Source organism: Pygocentrus nattereri, chromosome 29 (genome assembly GCF_015220715.1).
Source record: "Pygocentrus nattereri isolate fPygNat1 chromosome 29, fPygNat1.pri, whole genome shotgun sequence".
Classification (NCBI taxonomy): Eukaryota; Metazoa; Chordata; class Actinopteri; order Characiformes; family Serrasalmidae; genus Pygocentrus; species Pygocentrus nattereri.
The window spans coordinates 13,845,878-13,867,236 of record NC_051239.1 but is presented as its reverse complement, the minus strand read 5'-3'; the positions used below and the strand labels follow the sequence as shown (position 1 = coordinate 13,867,236).

The 21,359-nt window shown below is 40.2% G+C and overlaps 1 protein-coding gene and 1 long non-coding RNA gene across 8 annotated transcripts in view; one reads left to right on the top strand and one right to left on the bottom strand.

Moving 5' to 3' along the window:
• Nucleotides 1-11,640: 11,640 nt before the first annotated feature.
• On the bottom strand, nt 11,641-14,389 carry LOC108432150. Its single transcript, XR_001858205.2, has 3 exons — nt 14,242-14,389; nt 13,574-13,712; nt 11,641-12,602 (listed from the first exon to the last, which is right to left on the bottom strand). It is a non-coding gene; the product is annotated as an uncharacterized LOC108432150 (long non-coding RNA).
• Nucleotides 14,390-14,598: 209 nt separating this feature from the next.
• The window catches only part of prdm16 (PR domain containing 16), a 234,939-nt gene continuing 228,178 nt past the window's right edge, over nt 14,599-21,359 (top strand). For 6 of the 7 annotated variants that reach the window (XM_037536155.1, XM_017705810.2, XM_037536153.1 and 3 more), the window contains exon 1: nt 14,600-14,820. In XM_037536155.1, coding sequence (XP_037392052.1) covers nt 14,784-14,820 — 37 coding nt within the window. In that variant the 5' untranslated portion in view covers nt 14,600-14,783. Of the gene's footprint in view, nt 14,821-21,359 lie in introns of all 7 variants that reach the window. The other variant, XM_037536151.1, reaches the window with a different exon arrangement.

Sequence of the window (21,359 nt, the reverse complement as noted above, 5' to 3'; positions counted from 1 at the left end):
GTATGACATCAGAGAGTCAAATTGGAAAAGTGGCAGGAATTCCTAATACATTTAGTGTACAAGGATATCATAGTATTGGCATACAATCTTAAAAATAAAGGTGCCAGAAAGGGTTCTTAGGACCGATGTGTAATAGGAATTTTTGGTTCCCCAAATAATTGTTTTTGCAAATGGGATGTGAGAGTGTGAAGAACTTTTTAAACTCTAAAGAACCTCCTCATAATGCAACATTTCTATTCCAAGAGTTTTACTAGAACCAGGAACAAAAGGCTGATGTCAGTCTATCTTACTTGGGAATTGTTAGGAATTCTTTGTCCAATGGCAAACAGTATTGTACACAAGTCAGAGATCAAGTTTTATTTATTCATTCATATCCAGCCAAAATTACCATTAAGTATAAGTTATTCATTTTTCAATTTCTGAGATTAAATTTGAAACAATTCACTTCTATAAGGAAGGAGAAATTCTAAGGAAAATAAGTGGAAATAAGTTTCCAAATTAGAATTCAAAAAATGCTTAGAAGATGCAGAGAAAATGGAACTCCTAGCAACCATGCGGGACCTGGCAGACAACTAAAACTCTTACTTCAGATCTGGTGTTTCTTGTAAGAAGACAGCTCAACGTTGTGTGTCGATGTCAAGAAGCGCTTACTGAAAAAAGGGAATGGATAAAATAGATGAACATTTGCAAATCAATCAACTTTTGATGTTTACAGAACAAGGGATTTGTAACCCCAGAGGCCATATCTCAATATCATTGAATGTGTTTGGGATTACTTGGAATATGAGAAGCAAAAAATGCAACCAACTTCTAAGACTGAAGAATATCCCTGCAGATTCCTTTGAGAAACTGAAAGCAAGTGTATGAAAAGTGTGGAAACTATATTAAAGGCAAAGGGTGAACACACTAAATACTGCAAATTTTATTTTAATGTATATTTTTGATAGATTTAGTTCTTGATGGTTAAGTGTAGTTTCCTTTGTTTTTACTTCATGGCTGCAAAATGCAAAATTTACACTTAATGACTGGAAACTAAAGAGGTGAAGAATGGCAGGGCTTTGCTATATTTGTATATTATTAGTATAGTATAGTATCAGTAAAATAAGTAAAAAAATATCTGATAACACTTGTCTCCCTGTGATGCTTTTTAGATGTTCTTAAGAATGGATTTGCTGTTCATCCTGAGGCGGAAATTGGTTTCATTTCATGTCTTGTCATGCTTATTCATGGCAGACATGTGCTGAAACTCTTAATATTGTGTCTGTTCAGTGATGTAGACCTGACAACTTATAGTGACACTATAAAAGCTATGAAGGCAGGAAACACACACACACACACACACACACAGAATGATACCCTGAGGCACACATCTGCTAGAGGAAAGCCTCATTATTCTCTTGTAGACTTGAAAAAGAAGAGCAAAGAGTGCTACAAGTCTGAAGCTTGTGTCCTCAACTTCCCAACACGGCGGCTTCAAAGCACACTGTGGGTGTTCCAAAAGCCAGCTGAAATGTTGAATATGCTCAGGGATCTGGTGTCCACTCACTGCTAAGCAAAAAAATGACAACCTGTTAATTTCCAGAGTTGCCCCCGCACCTGGCATACTGCCAAGCCAACCGTCCATCGCACAACTCATTGTTTGTTTGCGCATGAGGTTCAGCTGTTATAAACAGTCAGGGCTGGGTTGTAACACAATACAAGTAACAGCAGTGCATGTTCAAATACAGTAACAAGGTTTCTGTATTCAGTCCAGATGCATTTTGAACAGGCAGTATTTAGACTGCAGTTAAGTGCAGATAAAAAAAGGTTGAATTCCAGTTCATCCTGTAATAAAACTACACTGTGTGATGTCATGTTTTAGTTGTGTTTTTCTTCCTGTGTGGGTGTAGAGTAACTGCGTTGTGTGTTAGTCCACTTTAAAATTCTCATCTCAGATGTGAAAAAACGCTAAAAGCCCTTTTTCACACCTACTAAAGCAAAGGTTTTGTAGTTTTGAAGGAAAGTGTCAGAACGGTATTGGCTGATGTTCAATGTTTCACTATCGAAATTGACAAAGAAAAAAGTAGTAATGTGCCATCTTAAAATTTTAAAATCTGAATTTACCCCTATGTTAAGGTACACAGTCACTATCATGTTATCACTTTAGAAGCTTGTTTACATGATTTGAATTCTCAAAAGAAAAAAAAAACTCATATTTTACTATGACGTTGCCTTAAAATGACTTCAGTGATATGAGGTTTTGTATATCATGTATAGCTGTCAGAATATGTATCTCCATTTCTGTTGATTTAGGAGTTTTTGGAGTTTCTGTCATCTGTGTTAATTTGCCATACAGTACTATGCGAAAGTCTTAGGCACCCAAGACACATTTTCAAAATCTATTTATTTGTGTAGTTTGTGTTTATTAGCTGACAAAAGTGTTAATATTTGAATAAACAAAATGTATAGAATATTAATTAATAACATATATATATATATATATATATATAGATGTTCTGGATGTTAGTGTGTTTGTTTAACCATTTTCTAGCCTCTCCTCGAGGAAGTCCAGTATTATATGTAGTTAAAAAGCAGCTCTTGGTTTGACCAATCAGTGCTTCAGTAAATTGAGCTCATGATGTCATTGATGATATTAACAAGTCTCTGTGGCGGCTGTGAAGGTGTCAAGCAAAAATACGGACCCAAGAAATTCTTGTTACTCTTTATTGTTTTTATGTTTATTTAAATTATGAATACGACTTTATTCTAATGTATATTGTGATAAACTCACTGCTGAGGTCAATTGTTTAAAAATTGCTTAGATGCCTAAAACTTACACAGTACTGTATGTTTGATACAATATCTGTCATGCGTTAATTTAAAGTGATAATGGTAAAGTCCATTCATGTTTGTCTCTGTCCTTTATAGGCAAAGAGTTATAAATTCATCATTTAGAGGTTTTACGTGAAGACAGCTGGTAGCACTGCAATGTAATAATAATAATAATAATAATAATAATAGATATTGATAAATGACAATAACAGCTTTTGCTTATGTGCCTTTTCAATATGCATTCTAAGTGTATTCTGATTAAGTTACTATATTTAACAAAATGTTACTGAATGTATTTAGGACAGTGTATCATGAAATTCACCCAACAGTTCTTTTTATTCAATAAGTAACCCCCACCCCCCATTTCTGGATCAGTTGCGACATTGTGGCTGAGAGTAATTCAGGTTGGTTGAAATGGTGGGCTATCCAGTCTCCCATTGGTGCTTCAAGATATGTTACATGTTCAGGGCTTGGCATGAGAATGATGGTGCAGTTAAAGGAAAGGATGCTGAAGTCATATCTTTTGTGGACAGTGTGTGTATTTAGGACACAGGAGGGCACTCTTTAAACACTGAAAGTATCTGCCTCTCATACGGAATGGGGAACTACTTCAGCACCTGCTTATTACATCCTCTATCCAGCTAAGATGCTTCAGATACTATGAGAACAATTGGCAGAGGTGAAAACAGTACAGATAAATTAGTAAAAAAGTGGCCAAAAAATGAGATGAAGTGAAAATACCTCTGTATAGTATTCTTCCCTAAATTAATGTCAATGTTCATGGCAGCTTATATTGTGTGCATCACAATTTTAGTGAAAAGCCCAATCTTTGAAATATTTACATGAGTTTCAGACATTTGTCGTATTTGGTATGCCCCCCTTTTGCTGGCATGGACTTCTGATGAGTAGATCCACTCATCACCTGAACACAAGCTTCAATGGAAGGGATAAATCAGTCAGTAAGCCTTGGTCTTTTAGTACAAAGGCTTTGATGTGAACAATGTCACAAATTTGCTTAAATTTAAACCCAGAAAAGGTGAAGAATTTTAAACATTTCTTCTTTCTTTCTTTCTTTGCTTGTTTTCCAAGTTCCAAAACTGTTATTTTCAGGTATTCATGAAAATAAATCCCAAATTTTCACTATAGGTCAAGTTAAAAGTGGAAGTCAAAAAGTATCAAAATCTAATACTTCTGTATATATATATATATATATATATATATATATATATATATGTGTGTATGTTTTAACAGATAAACATTCTCCTTGTTTGGTGGTGCGGTGACTAACTCATCAGTGGTACTACTCCTCACACAAAGATTAGTTGGCACAGTTATGGGTAGTTTCATTCTACCCTGAGATGAATTTGGTTGGATGTTTAAGTAAAAACAAATTCAAATTCATATGAACTCAGCTGACTGCACAGAGAATGATTTGATTGAGATTTGAAGCACTAAGGTCTAACTGAAAATGTGGGGAGTAAAGCTAAAGTTTTTTTGGAAATGTATATAAGTAGAAGTACAAATGTTCAGTTTCACTACACCTTGGATAGAGTCCAAATTTCCAAGAATAGTGCTTAAGTGTAGTTACTCCACCTGCTGATAATTGGTATACTCTCAAACCAAAATGTGGCTGTGGTTTCTTACCAAGAAAGCCTGCACAAACTGAGTGCAAGGAAATGTTTTATTTTGGCAGGAGCAGTCTGAAAAAGATGCATGAATTTAAGAGATGTCCTAAAGTGAGAATGCAGTGTACCATAAAAAGCCAGTGGAGATTCGTACATGTAAACATGGATGCAAATTCAGGCTTCAATTAAACATTTCAGCTGTTCTTTACGCTCCTTTCTTAAAGATGAATCAAGAAAAGGTTGTTTTTTGACAAACATTGAGGCTTTGGCGGGTCTTGGTGTCATTTTATTTGCATTTACTTTGACAGAATATGGTTCACGAATTTGAGAGACATCCTGGCATGAAAATGCTTTGTACTGTAAAATGAAGATGGAGAATAATTTGTGTAAATTTGTGTGCTTTGTGCTTGTTTTCAAAATGAAATTGTAATGTCAAGAATCTGTTTTAAATTTCAAAACTGCATCTGCGTCCAATACAGTGACCTAACCATACATGTTTGACAATCTCTGAATTGTTTTTTTATCAAATCTTGGAGCTTTGGCTGCATTTGAATCATGGTGTCATTTCTGTAGCCAACCATGTCAGTTTTATTGACCGGTTTTCGGATGTGGAGATGAAGGAGTTTAGTCATCCAAGACAACAGGGGTACCGAAAATCAATACCCCGCTAACTATGAATCAGATTCCCCAGTAGTCCTGTTTCTCTTTATAAGACTTTAAAACAAAGAGAACCTTCTATTTCAGTGACTCCTTCATAGAAGAATTTTTATAGAACTTGTGCATCCAGCAAAGAAAAGAGGACGTAATTATTCTTGTGAGGACAATAAGCGTATATATCTATATAGAAACTGTGTGTGTGTGTGTGTGTGTGTGTGTGTGTGTGTGTGTGTGTGTGTGTGTGTGTGTGTGTGTGTGTGGAGCAGGAGGCTGATTAATCTTGCTGTCACAGACGGACTGCCTCTGATGGACTGCCTAATGAAACTCATAAACAGGTAAATAAGCAGCCCTGCTTGGGACTTAATCCCAGCAGTGAATAAGCAACGAGAGGCAATCCTCGGCCTAAACAAGCCACAGTTTGAATGATTTATTGCTGCTGGTGTGTGTGGCGGTGTGTGAGTGAAGGTGTGAGCGAATGAACCAAACACTCCGGCATGGATTAGGCTGTTTCGTATTTGTTTACTTTCATTACACGTACGAAAGCTCGTCACCATACTAAAGCAGGCGCTTTCCACATGGAAACTCTTTCCAACAGCTAAGGCTACCTCTTCTTAACCCATTAAACTCTGCCCTCCTAAACATTAAGGTGAAAATAGGGTTATTTTGAGAAAACATTTTCGGCTACCTAAGGAACCTTTCAATAGCCACACTTTTGAAAAAAACATTTTTGTTAAAAAGATGTTTGAATGTGATGAACCTCCTCAAAAGGGCTTGAGGCTATTTCAAAGAAATGTATGTTCAAACCAAGAATCTATGAGGAACCTTTGTTTTTTAATAGTGCCAGTTGTACCCCATGGATTTTTCTTAATGTCTACATAATTCAGTGGTTGAAATGTATGAGTTATTCAGAATGGTTTAAAGGTACATTGCAGAGAAACTTGCTGACTCCAGTGTGTTTATATGATAGGAACCAGGGCTATCAATGTCTTCAGCAGAAATATAGCTATTTTATTCACTGTGGAAAAATAATCAAGTGTCTTCTGAGGGTTTATATGTAATGATGATCATGGTAAACCAGTGATAAAACCAAAAAAAATCTTTGGGGACTATTATGCCTTAGATTTCTGCCATGAATAGAGAAATAAGTACACGTCTTATCTCAAAGCTGTTGTAAAACAGTGTTTCAGGTATCAGTCAGTGTATTTAATGTAGTAGCTTTCTGTGAGGGAACTTTCTGAGAAATGAAACACTTCTGACGTCTGGTTCCTATCACCAGCACTGTGAACAATTCTGACTCGGTAAGTTTCTCTAGAACAGAGCATTCCGTATCAAACCACTCTGAATGACTTTGCTTACATATTAACTGTTTAATTATGCAGAAATTACTTAGAACTGCTCAGTAACTGTGCTGAAAATAATACGTTGTAGTTATACGAGTTAAAGTATAAGAGTGTAGTTATAAGAGACTTTCTCAGAGTTTATGGAGTTAATATTAATTTTCCTTGCTTACATTGATTTATGCTGCAACTTTGTTGCCGTGCCACGGATAAAACCCTTTTCACAAGTTCACACTCGCTCCCCGAAAAGGAACGCCTGTTGGAAACCTCTCCTGCGAGCTCCTGTTGCACAAAAGCCACTTGTGCCATGCATGAAACAAATGTTGCCGTACATGTTTGGACCCCACAACGTTCCAGATCCTGTCACGGCTCGGAGGCCTCCCAACCTGAATGTGTTTGAGAACACAAATGTGTTGGTTTTGCTGAGGAGTCTGGTTAAGGAGATGGCCCTAATCGAAAGGAAACTATGCGTAGTCACTCTGGGAAGGGCCTGCCAGGTTGGCCGGAGGAAGGCGGGGTGTGTGAGAGGCCTTTCAGAGAGACCTACTCCCCATGTTTATGAGCCACCAAGGCAGTCCCATATCCAAGTCAAAGCCAGAACTGCTGAACCCTAGGAATGAATGAATTAAGATGCCTTTGATTTTTTTTTTCTTGAGAGCTCAAATTAGTTAATACTGCCATTCACCTTAGCTTTACAGGATGCATTCCCCAGGCCCCAGACATCTTCTGAGGGCCAGAGCTTGGTTGTTGTGTTATTATTATTGATTTGGTATTAATCTGTTTTGGAGGTATCTACATACAGTCATATGCAAAAGTTTGGGTGCCCTTGGACAAATGACACTGTTGATTTTGTAAGTAAAAATAGTACACATACTCAAAAGAGAATACTCTTTAATGTTTATTTGGTGATCTAAACAGATTGGGAAAATAAATAAAACCAAAAATGTGATCTGTGCAAAGGTTATGGCACATTTTATATTTCATTTTTTGGTTTTCCCCTAATATATTCAACACAGCAAATACATTTGTGCTGTAAAATTGACAGAAAATGTCAGAAAAGAACTATTAACCTACCTTAGTGTTAACTTTTCTCTTACACCTTTAACAAAACCTGTAAAAACCAGGAGTGTTCAAACTGTATCTGCCTATACTGACTAATGACTGATGTGATCTTAACATGTGCGCTGAGGTGAGGAATATTTAGGAATATTAATGTAATAAAATAACGACTCTCAACCTCTTACTCTACCTTTTCATTAAAGGAGACATCCCACAAGTGTGGCTGTACATGACTGAGAACGTGACATTTGGTTTGTATTACCTGAAACAACATTGCAACATGGTGAAGACATAATCTGGCTCGTGAGCTCCCGCACTGATCCAGTACTTGATCACTTTTCTTGAGGGTCCCCAAACAGTTGTAGCTTTTGAGCCCATCTATTAGAGAACGTGTTCAATTGATACTCTCCTTACTGTGCTGTGATCTTGCTATTGTGCTTCAAGGCTGTTAAAAGCTTGGCAGTGTCAGTCTTTAACATCTCTGAGTTCTATTTATGTGCAGTTACAGGACATTTGATAGAGCTTTTGAAAGTGTCTGTATGCTTAAAAGAGCTTGTTTTCCCGGTTCCACAGTCCTGTCTATGGCGGAGGAGCATCCAAGAGTTTTGCTCATGGCCTAAAGGCACCAATGCTGAACTTGTCAGGCTTCACTAGTAATACATGCTTGCATGTAATACAGAATTAGGCGTTTTTAAATCGAATATATGGGAAGTAACGAAGAAACGTCTAAAATAAGGCACATGTGTGCCTTTGAAAGGAGTGGTGCTGAGTGCTGTTACACTTCTGCAAATTTCAACCTGCACCATGCACATAATTTGTGTCTTCGGTTCTCTTTACCCACATTTTAGTCAAAAGCGATGAAATCGAAACCCCTTTCTTAAAACCAGAGATGTCGTTCTGCATTATGGAGTTGCTGAGATGAAGGCAGCGCCGGGGCAGGCGAGATGGAAGTGGACGTGAATTTACTGAGTCATTTATTGAGAAGAATTTATATGGACAATATCGGATGTTGGTAGATTTCGGATTTACAAACATTTTAATGGCAGAAATATTTGGGTTTATTGGCGAGCATGCAAATTTATTATATAACTACTTTGTTAATAACCTTTTTATGTACAATTACGTTGCTGTCGTCATCATTATCTCTATTATTAATGTTTTTCAGGGGTTCTTTGTGAAAGCAGTGGTTCTGCAGAACAGAACATTTGAGTAAACGGTTCTTTGACGGACAACCTGTTGTATGGGGTTCTTTAAAGAACCTTTTAAAATGGTTCTATATAGAACCATTTTTGTTATTATTATTGTCCGCTTATTATTATTATTTTTATTATTATTATTATTATTATTATTATTGATTAGAATAATAAAAAGAAAAATCATTTTCGAATTACATTCGTTCTTTATTAGTTCTTATTAAAATAATAATCATATTGTCGCTTCGCTTTTAATCTTTCAGAGCTCTTCACGGGGCTGATCAGGTATGACGTGAGCACGTCATCAGATCAGGTCCCTGTTTTTGGTCATTAATTTATCTCTGGATGTTCAGGGTCTGAAAGTCTGTTTCTGCCGCTGGTGCCCACTGTGTGATTGATCACATCATATGAAGGTGGTCTCTGCATGTGGGCCGGTTTCTTGCCTTGGGCGAGCAGCAGCCGGAGCTCAGCGCTGGACAAACAGCAGCAACACACACACACACGCACACACACACACACAACCACACACAACGAAAATTCAGCAACAAACCTCAGACAAACACACACAGCAGCGGGATCCATCAGTGCGGCTGCACAATATTCAGCAGTATTTAGAGCTCAAAGCTCCTGCGCGCTTCATCTTCACGATTCGCTGCTTCAGCGCGGCTTTTATTCATTTTATTCTGCGCGATTTTGAGGCTGATTTCGGGTTTAGTGTCATTCCTCCGATTCAGCTCCGTTCTGAAAGGAATTGAACTAAAACACGAAACGAATGAATTCTGGAATAAACACCATACAGAAAGCAGACTAACGAAAAAAACACGACGGAGGAGAGGAGAGTCGATCTGCTGACCGTCCTTAATTCAGCCTGGTCAGTTGTGAAGATCCTTTGTTTTACACAGTAATCATTTAGTGAACTTTACAGCAATATTAAGTGAATTTAATGAACACAAAGTAAAGTCTACACACCAGGACAGCGGTGTGAAAATGAATATTAAGAGCTAAAGGGATAGATAGATAGATAGATAGATAGATAGATAGATAGATAGATAGATAGATAGATAGATCTAAAATTGAAATATAAATAATTTATACACATATAAAAACATTCTTTAAAAATATGGTTCTTTATTAAAGTCAGTGGAACACAGTTCTACATAGAACCTATTTGAAAACGGTTCTGTAGCACCAAAAATGGTTCGTCTATTGTTACGAGCTTGACATCATCACAATAGCAGAACCTTTTCCGGCGCTTTAATAGAAGCATTTTCCAAAAGGTTCTATAGAGAACTATATGCAACACGTTCTCCGTCATTCTGAAGAACAGTTTCACCATGCAAAGAACCTGTTAAGCATCCAAATGGTTATTTGAGTGTTCATGGTTCTAGATAGAGCCAGTCTCTTTACGGAAAACGAGGCATCTTTTTTTTCATTTGAAGCATGCACATAATACAGTACCGCTCCATTCAGGCAGTATCGGGCTCTCATATCTTACAGAGCTCGTTCTGGTAGTCGTTCCTGACTTTTAGGTTATGTGTGCTTAAGGCACGGCTCCCGTCTCCCTTTTCACACTTTGAACGAGGGACGCGGGGGGGGGGGGCTGTCTGGCATTAGTGGTCACATTTCCCATTTCCCATAGACTCCCAAGGTCTTGAACCCAATTAATGGCTAATAATTACCCAGGTAGCTTAACACGCGGGCCGGCAGAAGGAGGCAGTGCTTCTTCCACGCTTCTGCAGTAGCTGGATGTTAGGAGGACACGCTTCAGCGGCGCCCCAGCACTTCAATATGATCATGATAAATGCTCGTGTGGCTCCTATAGACTGGCACTGTCTGCTGTCACAGCTGGTGGGGGCCGCTTTAACAATCTGTTGAACACAGACATGCAGTTTTCATAGCTGCCCTTTCTCTTCATCTGCGTGGATTTGTTGTCTGTTACGGCTGCGGTTGCTCTGCTGTCCTCCGAGCTTCTGCGGCCACTTCCTCTTCTGCTTTTCGCTGTCATTGTTTTCTACGGGTGCTAATGGCACGCGCTGAACCCCTGTCTGTCTGAGTGAGTCGGGCGCGTGGAGCTGAAGCCCCCCACCTTGACGGTGCTGTTCCCTGTCATTAACCTATGGAAACTGCATTAGCATGTGGAGAGCAGCTCCGCGCTCTGACGCACTTTAACTCTTCAAGCCGGAGTCACGACTGGCTGCGTCATGTGCCACATAGAGCGGGATGAGGTCTTATCAACTGCTCGCTGTGGCCGTGGATAAAGCTTGGGCTTCATCCCGTTTGAAAGCTACCTGTTTGAGCTTAGGGGTCTCACCGGCCCACCTTCTGTCAGTTATTACCAATATCGCTCCTACAGCTATTGAGATCATTTCACTGTTTTACCGGCGTACAAACTCAGTGGTGCTCTGTGGCAGCGCACAGTAAGAATAAAAAATATCATCATTTTACGTGGAATAGCAAGTACCACCTCGGAGTGTCTATCTGTCCGGTTGTCCGGCTGTCCGGCTGTTTATTTACGTCATTATTTATTCGTTTGTAGTCCAAATTTCGTATTTTCGTTATTTGCACGTGCGTGTGGGTGTGTATGCTGATCAAATAGTATTACTTATTGTGAAAAGTCCTTATAGAAAAGATGTCCTATTAATGCATGAGGATAACATAAATGGGGCCCCTGTGTTTGTTTATTTATTTATTTATTTATTTATTTATGAAAAGCGTTTGAAATATATCATCTAAAAATGTAACAGCTCCTGGGATGTTTAGGAGCCTTTATTTCAATTATAATCACACTTTGCGGGAAAGAGACTGAATAAAATATTTAATAAATAAAAAATTACACACACACATGTATGTATGTATGTATGTGTATGTGTGTGTGTATATATATATATATATATATATATATATATATATATATACATACACACTCACACACGCACACAAACACTTAAACCGATTCGCAGATGTTCACAGTCACACCTCCTCATCCCGTAGAGATCCCATCTCTACACACTACAGATAAGTGGGGTGGGGAGGGAGGGGGGGTGTAATTGTGCCCCTGGACATTAAGGCCCAGAGCGGATGTTACCCAGAGAACCCTCTGTGTTCTGGGCTACCATTCCTCCCTGAAGCTGCAGAGAAAGAAAAGCCTCAAAATGCGTACTTGCATGGCCATCCCGTTTCCAGGAGCTCGTAAAAAAAAAGCCAGACGTTTAAATGGCGCAGAAAACGATTCCCCGATGAAGGAGCGCTGAAGAGCAGCGCGTTTTCTTTACACGTCTAATTAGAGTTAATTGCTCTTTAAAAGAGGTGTTGCTCACTATGAAATCCTCTGTCCCGCCCAAGAACTTGCTTTCTTTAAATGGGTTTGGGGCAAACAGGCTGTCCGGAGAAACAACAGAGCTGTGCTTTTTTTGTGTCGCTGCGTTGGTTCCCATTATTTCAGCCTGTGTTTAGACTGTTGGGTAGTGCTTGTCTTTCATTAGCGCGTAATAAATGGGTCATCCAGTCACAGGTGATTTTCACGTCCATGTCAAGTGATATCATGGCGAAAGTAATCAGATTTAACCTATAAATGGAAAACGTCCTGCTGCGTTATTGGGACAGACCTGGTTAGTCTTCATTTAATAAACCAGCACTTTTATTACGTTTTTTTAATAAAGCGTTCTTCAGGAATTCTTGTTAGGTTCTCCAGCGGTGAAGGAGGTGAGGTACACATGACCCTCAGTTGTAATATAGCTTTATCAGTTTATTAGGGAGTCTGTTATGATTGGAGTCTCTGATTATTAAATGGGATTTGTAAATGCTTGGCATGGTGACAAGCTCATGGCTTACTTTATGGTCCTAATACTGGTCAGGAGTTCACAGCCTCAATCACATGCTTCTTCGCCAGTCAGTCAAGAGCTGGGCAGACCATCTTTAGGCTAGAAGAGAAACAAATGAACAGTTTCTAAACTGAGAATCATTTATTCAATAGAGTGAAATAGACCAGCACGTGTTTTCGCAGCGTTAGAAACGCTGTCCATCTGTGAAAAAAATCATAATACAAATGTCCAGCTCTCTTCACTGACCACCGCTTACACAGTACTGACCACTTCAAGAGAGAGTTTTGATATGGTTACCAAAATAGCGCCAAATCACAAAATAAGAGTTGTAGAAGAAAATGATGTAATTCATGCAGTTTCGGTTTGAAGGTTTTGCATTTCACAGTTATTTTCCACGCTTTTAGTTCTTACTGCTGCCGTCATAACAGCAACAATAATAATAATAATCATAATAATCATAAAAATAATAGTAATAATAATGAAGTGTGGCTTTAATTGCATCACACGTAATGAATTAGAATATTCTAAAAACAAACATATGTGTATATAATATATATATAATATTGGAAATATAAAAATAAATATAAAATATAAATTGATTTCCGTATATTAACAATAATATTTTGTCTTATTCACAGCTCACAATTGCTTATTCACTCTTATTTTGTATTTTAACTTCACCTCATCACATCACATGGATTGTCATTATTGGAGCGCAAATAAATAAATAAGTAAATAAATAAATATCAATTGCTGTAGATGTGCGTGCAACTCAAAGCACTAATGTTCTATACAAAAAAATAGTCCATTAAAAAAAAAAAAAAGGGCGTCAGTTTTTCTTCTTTCTTCTGCCGGTTCGTCATTACAGCTCCATCCCGCGCATTTAGACGCACGCATTCAGGGTGGCGAGATGATGGAGCCCCTCAGAGCGCGGCGCTCCCAAATCAAACCGAGACGCGCTCCGTCCGCAGGACCTGCGTTCACTTTTCCCGCGTGTCTATTCGTGAACAGAGCGGTGGAATGTGAGCGGCGGCTCGCGCGCATCCAGCATGCAGAGAAATGGTACTTACATTCGGGCTCGACTGTCCTGGGTCTGTCCTGCTGACTGCGACCCTGAGACCGGACACGAAGCCGGACAGTGGTCTCTGCACCTTTCACACGCAGCCGCAGCGCTCCGTTTCACGTGCTTACCTTGTGCTCACCACGGTCCTACACACACACACACACACACACACACACACACACACACACACACACACACACACACACAGACACACACTTTGTCTCTCTCTCCTCACTCTCTCTCCCTTACACACACACGCAGAAGCGCGCGCTGCTGCTCGAGCTCAGCTCAGCCGCAGCTGAATAAGAGTGAAAGCTTCACGGAAAGAACGAGTTTCAGTATCTTATCGATTTCTTTCTTTCTTTCTTTCTATCTTTCTTTCTTTTTGCAAAACGCGTTAACGCGGTGGTGACGTCACCGGGCAGCACAGATTATACAGGTAAAAACAAGAGTTAAAAGTTTGGTAAAGAAGCAGACCGAGCGCGGTGCACATGGGGAAAAACAGCAAGAGCTTCTCTTTATTTCAAACGTTCTCACATAACAACGTAAACAGCCAATAATAAGAAGAGTATTAAAAATAAATGCGAATACAATTAACAACAACAATAATAATAATATTAATAATAGTAATAGTAATAATAAGCACTTGCTTGTAAGTGCTGTTGGACACATTACCTCGTGCTTTTCCGCTGACCGCTCTTCTCTTCATCCCTCGCTGCGGCACACGCAGGTTTGAATGGAGAAGCGCGCTCGGTCACATTACTGAGGGATGCGACCTTGACCCCGCCGAGCTTTCTCAGTTCAGCTTCGCTCCGCGAGAAAATACGCCTTATTCCTCTTAAAGAAGCAGAGAGGAGGAGGAGGAGGGGAGGAGGAGGTTTGTGTGTGTGTGTGTGTGTGTGTGCGTGTGCGCGCGCGCGCGTGTGTGTGTGTGTGTGTGTAAGGGGGGGGTCCGAGATGGTGCGGAGCGAAGGAGGGAGGGAGGGAGGGAGGGAGGAGGGAAAGAGATAAGTGATCTAAAGGAGAGACGATAGGACAAAAAAAAGTGATGATGATGAATACATTGGAAAGTTTTTTGGGCCCTGACGAGGGTGTCAGATTGAATGGCCTGTGCGCATGTGCGAAGGTGTCCGAACTGACAATGCTCGTGAGATGAAGACAGTGCTGGTGCTGCTTCTGAGCTCGAGGAGGACGAGAGGAATCTACGAGCCGACGAGATGAGATCCAAGGCGAGGGCGAGAAAACTGGCCAAAAGTAGGTCCCCGTTCTCTATCCCCTTCTTTCGCTTTCGTGCCCGCTCGCTCTCAGTACCCCCTCGCGCGGATCGCCAATGGGTCATTTTCATTGATCAGTTCCTGGTCGGGACCCATCTTTGTTTTGCCTAGATTTCTCTTCGCTTCTTTTTTTACCTCTTTGTCCCATTCACTCTTTTCTCGCTCTTCGGTCGCATTTTCCCCAAAAAAGTCGCACTTTCGCGCGTTCTCGCCGCCGCAACTTTTTTTGCGCTTATTCACAACGTCAGAAGTTTCATGCGTGATGGAAGAACACGGCGGACTGCTTTGGGTGTCATGATAAGGAGAGCGAAGAGAGAGAGAGAGAGAGAGCGAGAGAGAGAGAGCGTGAGAGAGAGAGAGAGAGCGAGCGAGAGAGAGAGAGAAAGCGCTGCTGCTCCATGCCTGCGCCTCGCTCTGTAGCAACTTCCACTCTTTTTGTTGCGGAGAATCGCCGCAGCAAAGTTAGGCAAAAGTTGTGGAAAGGCACAGTGACTTCTTTTTCACTGAGTCCTTCCAGGTCTTGAGAAATTGTATTCCAGGCTGCTGAAATAGTGGGCGCTCTAGCACTGCGCATGGCCACGCGATGAAGGAGCCCATGCAGAGGGAGAGCAGCTCTCCGCGAGCCGAAGAGATCCGACACAACATGCCTGGCTTTCGCGTGTTTTTACGGACGTTTTCTTTTGCCTGCTTTCTGTTCGAAGCAGTCGCTTTTTTAGGAACGACTGAGTGAGTTTCGCGTTGCTCCGGTTGGCTCCTTCCTCTCTGAGCTGTAGCGATCAATAATGCATGCGAGAAAAATAATCGGCTCTTTTTCCTCTGGACTGTTTGGGAGAGGGGCGAAGGGCTGTAGTTCGTCTCTGGATCTGTTTTGTACACTTGAGTATGTTGTCTGTTTTACTGCCGGTAGATTTGTGCTGAATGCTCTGTAGCCTTTGTTTTTGCTTCGTGTGCTTTTATTTTATTTTTTTTTTGTGATCCTAACTGGCTCGCATGCTGCTTTTCATTTTCATTGCAAGTGTGCAAGTGTTTAATCCGCTTATGAGCTCGTGAGGTCCCAATAATGTCTTTTTTTAAATGACAAAGATATACAAGCCTGTACAGAAGTGCATGGCTGACTTGGTAGCATATTTTACTAGCAGCACTCCTTCAGTCCAACGCGCTGAGGATATTGGAATTATAAATGCCCAGTAATGTGGTGCAATTAGGGAAAATAGGGCTGTTGTAGGATAACTGTGTGGAATATTGCTAAGCCAGTTTTTTGCACATGTAAAAACGTTCATTACAGTAATAATAATTAAACGAGTAAATATTGGTGTACATTGGGCAGGTTTTAGTGCAGTGCCTAAGCTCACTGGTAAATATGCAAAATAACCATTCTTTTAATTTGAATAATTATAATTAAGCACAACAACATCAACAGTAATAGTACTACTACTACTACTACTACTAATAATAATAATGATAATAATGATAATAATGATAATGCCCTTAAGTCCATGGTTTTAAACATCAACAAAACTCTTAAAAACTTTTCTTGCCGTGCTTTTAAAAGCTCATTTTACTTCATGTTATTTGAAGCTCACCCCTGTGTCATTAATGGAAGCAGACCCGACAGAACAGCGGTGATTACCTCCTGATCCGTGGTCAGCTCTGATACAGCAGCGGGCCAAGGCCCCAGTCCAGCAGCGCCCATTAACCCAGGCTCAGCAGCTTGTAGGAGACAGCTCGAGTTAAGTGTTTCTGCTCCAGATGTGCGATGGGCCCTTTTGTTGCGTTGCTCTCCCTGTTTAGCTGGTGAGAGTGAAGAGGGTGAAGCGCGGACTGGCCGGTTCTCTGTGGGGCAGCTGCGTTTGTCCCCACAGGACGCGCACCTACACACCTGTAAGGGGTTCCTGTCCGCGCTGCTGTGGAGCTGCGCTGAAGGCTCAGGCCTGCTGGACAGCGCGTTTCTCCCGCTCCTTCTTTACCTGCGCGTCCAGCAGAGGTGAAACTCAGCGCACATGCGAAAGGAGCCAGTTCCGCTGCTTTATCCGTAAAAACAGACACGTTTAAAACGAGCTCGGACGGACAAAGAAATTAAGAGATTCATTTGAAAATAAATGTATAAATTAGATATTTTGCGTTCATCACGGAGATTCAAATGTAGTTTAAACCATAGGGAAAAATCAGTGTATGAGGGTTTTATTATTATTATTATTATTATTATTATTATTGTTGTTGTTACATAATAATTATTATAATTATAGCTATTATTCTTTGCATTAGTAAATATAAAATAAACGCTATTATTGCAACATTGCAAAACAAATATAACATCCTAACAACAACACTTATAATAATATCCATATTTACTCTGAATAAGGTTTAAATGTGCGCATAATGCATGACATCAACAGCAGGCAAATATATATATACGTGTATATATATATATATATATATATATATATATATATATATATATATATATATATATATATATATGAGCTCATTATTATTGTTGTTGTTGTTGTTGTTGTTGTTGTTGTTGGCCGGGCTCGCTACATTCCCGAGCTCCGAGCGGTCTGGCTTCTAGACTACAGCCTCCCTGCCTTTATTCCTTTACTGATCAGTGTGCTTTGCTGAATGTTTTATTTGAGCTGAAATGAATGAATCAGACAAATGACCGCTGCAGTGGTCAGTCCACACCGTCCTAATACCCTAAACTAAACTCGGCCTGTTAGATCAGAGCATATCGATTAATAATCTCTATTGATTAATACTCTTTATCGATTAGTGCTTCACATGCCTGGGCGGTGCGCACGCCCCCGGGCGAATTTCATTTTTTTACATTATTTACACGCCCTGTTTGGAAAATACTGATAATTAAATGTAGTTTCTAATCTGATAAATTAGAGGCCATTAATTATAACAGCACTGACTAGTCCGTAAATAGCGTTTGTAATTTGGACCTCGCACTGATGTAAACGGTCTACAGTCTGTACACGAGTCAGATAAGCAGTATTATAATAGCACAGATGCCTAGATTTTAAGATGTTTATGCGTCATACCTGTTAAAGATTTCGTTCACAATGTTTTCACTAAACATGACGCTTGGCTAAGAGCTTTCAGTGTGATGAAATGACAGAAGGCAGTCCTGAAATAATTCCAAATATAGGCAACGCAGTTAAAGGGCTAGAGCCCAGCCGTCTGCATGACAATGTTCATTTCATGAAGTCATCGATAAGGATTGACAGTTGGATTGTGCAGACTCCAACTTCTTGGAGATATACAGCAAAAAGCACCCAGTGCTGAATTAACTCTTACACTCTTCATCTGGGTCCAGCTCGACTTTGACAGCTTTGGGGATTTTGCTGTGTGTGCAGCCTGCATAGATGGTTGGAGTGGAGCTCAGGAGGAAGGAAAAAGGGCATTCATTTTCCTAGCAAGGGAACACTAGTTTAACTGGTGCTACAACATACTGTTTTAGTCAGGTTATACACCTTTACATAAAATGTGGCTCACGTTATTAAGGCTAATGTTAGAAAAGAGCTGCTAAAATCATGCATTGTATAAAGGCAGGTCCATGGGATTTATTTTGCTATCAGTCCGCTGTTGGGTATTCTCTCGATCTTGACATCAGTACAGTATTTTGATTTCAATACACTCGTGTATTGCCTCAGTGTGTTGATTTCCAGGAATAGAGCCACGTTAAGATATCCACACTGTGCCGCAATGTAAGCCTATCATAATTCCACAAGAGCTCGAGTGCATTGTCAAGTCATTCTCTTTTTTTAATCAGACATTTCTGGATTACTGCTCTGACAGAGCTGTTTTCATTTTGATGCCCTCTTTTGAAGAGAAAAATATGGATCACAAATCACAAGGTTCTTGTGCAGCCTATGATGTTTTGACAGATGTAATAAAATCAAGCCATAACACTGTAAAACAGTGATGGGAACCGTGTGCAGGGGCCTGCTAGAAGGCTTAGGGCCGTCACCACCGACAACTGGATTTACACAATCAAAATGGCTGACGTTTAGGCTTCCAGTGCTCATGGCGGCCGAGTTCATGCGTTCTCCATGTATTTTGTTTTTCACACTCGAAGGCCCCGGGACGGGCTAATGGCGCGGAGGTCATTAGGGAGCATATAACCACCTCCCCCTCCCCTTAATCTTCGAGGTGTAGGTTTGTCTTTGATAAGAAGATGTTGTCAAAAGCCAACCTAAGTGCCACTTTCGTATGACTGGCTAGGAAGGTGATAAACCGATCTAATGACCGTCTGCATGTGTGTTTGGGGGTGGGGATGCTGGTGAGCATGTGTGTGTGTGACTACAAGGCCATGAAAATGACTTCCACCATATACAGGTGTGTGCTTTTGTGTGCCAACAAAAACCGAGGAGCTGATTCACATTAGGCGCAATATGAAATTGCTGGAGGAATTTTTATTTGGTTTTGATACTGTAACAATCAGCTGAGCATGTAGGAAACGCTGAACACACAGCTAGGAGTGTGCAGTGCTTAGTTAACCCCTTGAACCCCAGGCTTATTATTTAGTTATTAATATTAAATCTTTGTAGGTAGATGAACTGTAAACTATTCATTAAGTGCAATAATGCTAATTTGTAAGCTATGTACTTATGAGATTAAGGAGCTGAAGCATGGATTCAAGCACAGGCCCGTAGGGTTAACCCTTTAAACTTTAAGCTTAGTTATTAATGTTAAGACTATCCAGTAAATGCTGTGTTTAGCATGAAGCTAACTAGTATGAAGCTTATACATAATCTAATGTAATTACAGGAGTGAGGGAGTGAAGTATGAGCCCAAATACGGACTCTTAGGGCTTAAGGGTTAATGCCGATGTGAATCAAGAGCAAAGGAGAGTCAGTGTGGTGCTATAGAGGCAGGCCTGCCCACCTGAGCTTGGCCCACCTCTCCAGGCGTTCCGTGGTTTCTGGAGAGCAAAACACTGCAAACGCGCCCGCGCCCGCACTCCTCACCCTCCACTCCTTTACCACTTCACTTGCCGCCTCCGCTGCCCTCACTGTGCTTGGCTCGCTGCACCTTTTTATAACGTCACAAAGATTCTTGCTCAGGTGGAAACAACTTTGGCTTCTCTTTTTCTGCGTGTGCACCCTGTACCAGAAGGTCAAAAAGAGCAGAACTGCACTGCATCATTCTCCAGCTTAACCCCTTAAACACTTAAGACCTGTCCCTCTCCCTTCTCCAGTCTTATTGGTTATATTTACCTTGTTCCATATTAGTTTCATAATAATTACCAAATAATTTACAAGACGAACATTAAGGTTAATAAGTGAATAACAAGACTAGAATTGAAGCCAAATGTTGCAAATGCTAACCTTTTAACCCATTAAACTAAGGGCTAGTCATTAGTCTTGAGACTAATTATTCAGTAGTTAATATGAATTATTCATTAACTCCTATATAATCAACATCACTGCTGTCAAACGAAAGCTCCATTTTTTTTCTTAACTGTGAAAATGAAAATGTCAGCTGTGAACAATTTTATAATGCACTGACCAACAGATATGATGAAAAATTACCTTGAATAAAATACTGTTACATTAACATTCACTAAAGTATGTTCATTTGCTTATTCTATAGAGTCACAATTTCAGACATCGAAGATTTAGTTACGACTCGGGCATTATGTAAGTTATGTGCATGTGAGAGTGAGGAATTGAAGTGAGGGCCCACGCTTGCGGATTAGGGAACGAGTTTAAGCTGTGTTTTGGCAGTTATATGTTCATGCCTTAAAGATGAGCTGAATGCCTTGCTGTGTTTTTTCTTCCTCCCTTGAATCTTTTATTTTTATTTTTTTAAAGAAAGAGATGAGTATATATATGGACAGGCCCCCGTGCTGCGGAGCGGAGCAGGGTGCCGAAGGCAGCCGAGGGAAGACAGCCATTACAAAACAGTTAAAGCCATGTCTGAGAGCAAGAGGAGCTTATCATGTTACAGCCTACGCTGTCTGCAGCTCCTTGGCCATGGAAGGGGGTCGGACTCCATGGTTTTTTTTTTCTTTTCTTTCCAAAGGTGCTTTAGCAAACATTTATCTGCACCTCAGCTACAGCCACAGTACTATTTGTCCGATTGTTCTGGATCTTAAAATCGAATGCAACACTTCAGTACTCCTGTTTGAAGTTTGTGCTGAAATGACAGCAAGTTAGAGATCTTTAAAAAAACAAATGATAATACAGTGTTGATGAATGTCCCAATATGGTTATTGACCTCATGTAATATGAGCTGCTTTAGTGCCTAGCTGCAGTTGACAAGGCTTTGGTTTGTTTGTTTTTCGGCCCTGCTCGGCCTACATTTTCTAGGACTCTTGAGATGTATCATTTCCTTTTTATGTGCTCTATGCTCCTACAGAAAAGGCCTTGCCAAAAAGTAAGCTTACATATAATAAGCATGGAGCTTAGTTTGCAAATGCTTGCTATGTGCATGAACATTACATGTGCCATATACCCCATTTAGAAACAATCCCCGCCACACACACACACACACACACACACAAACACA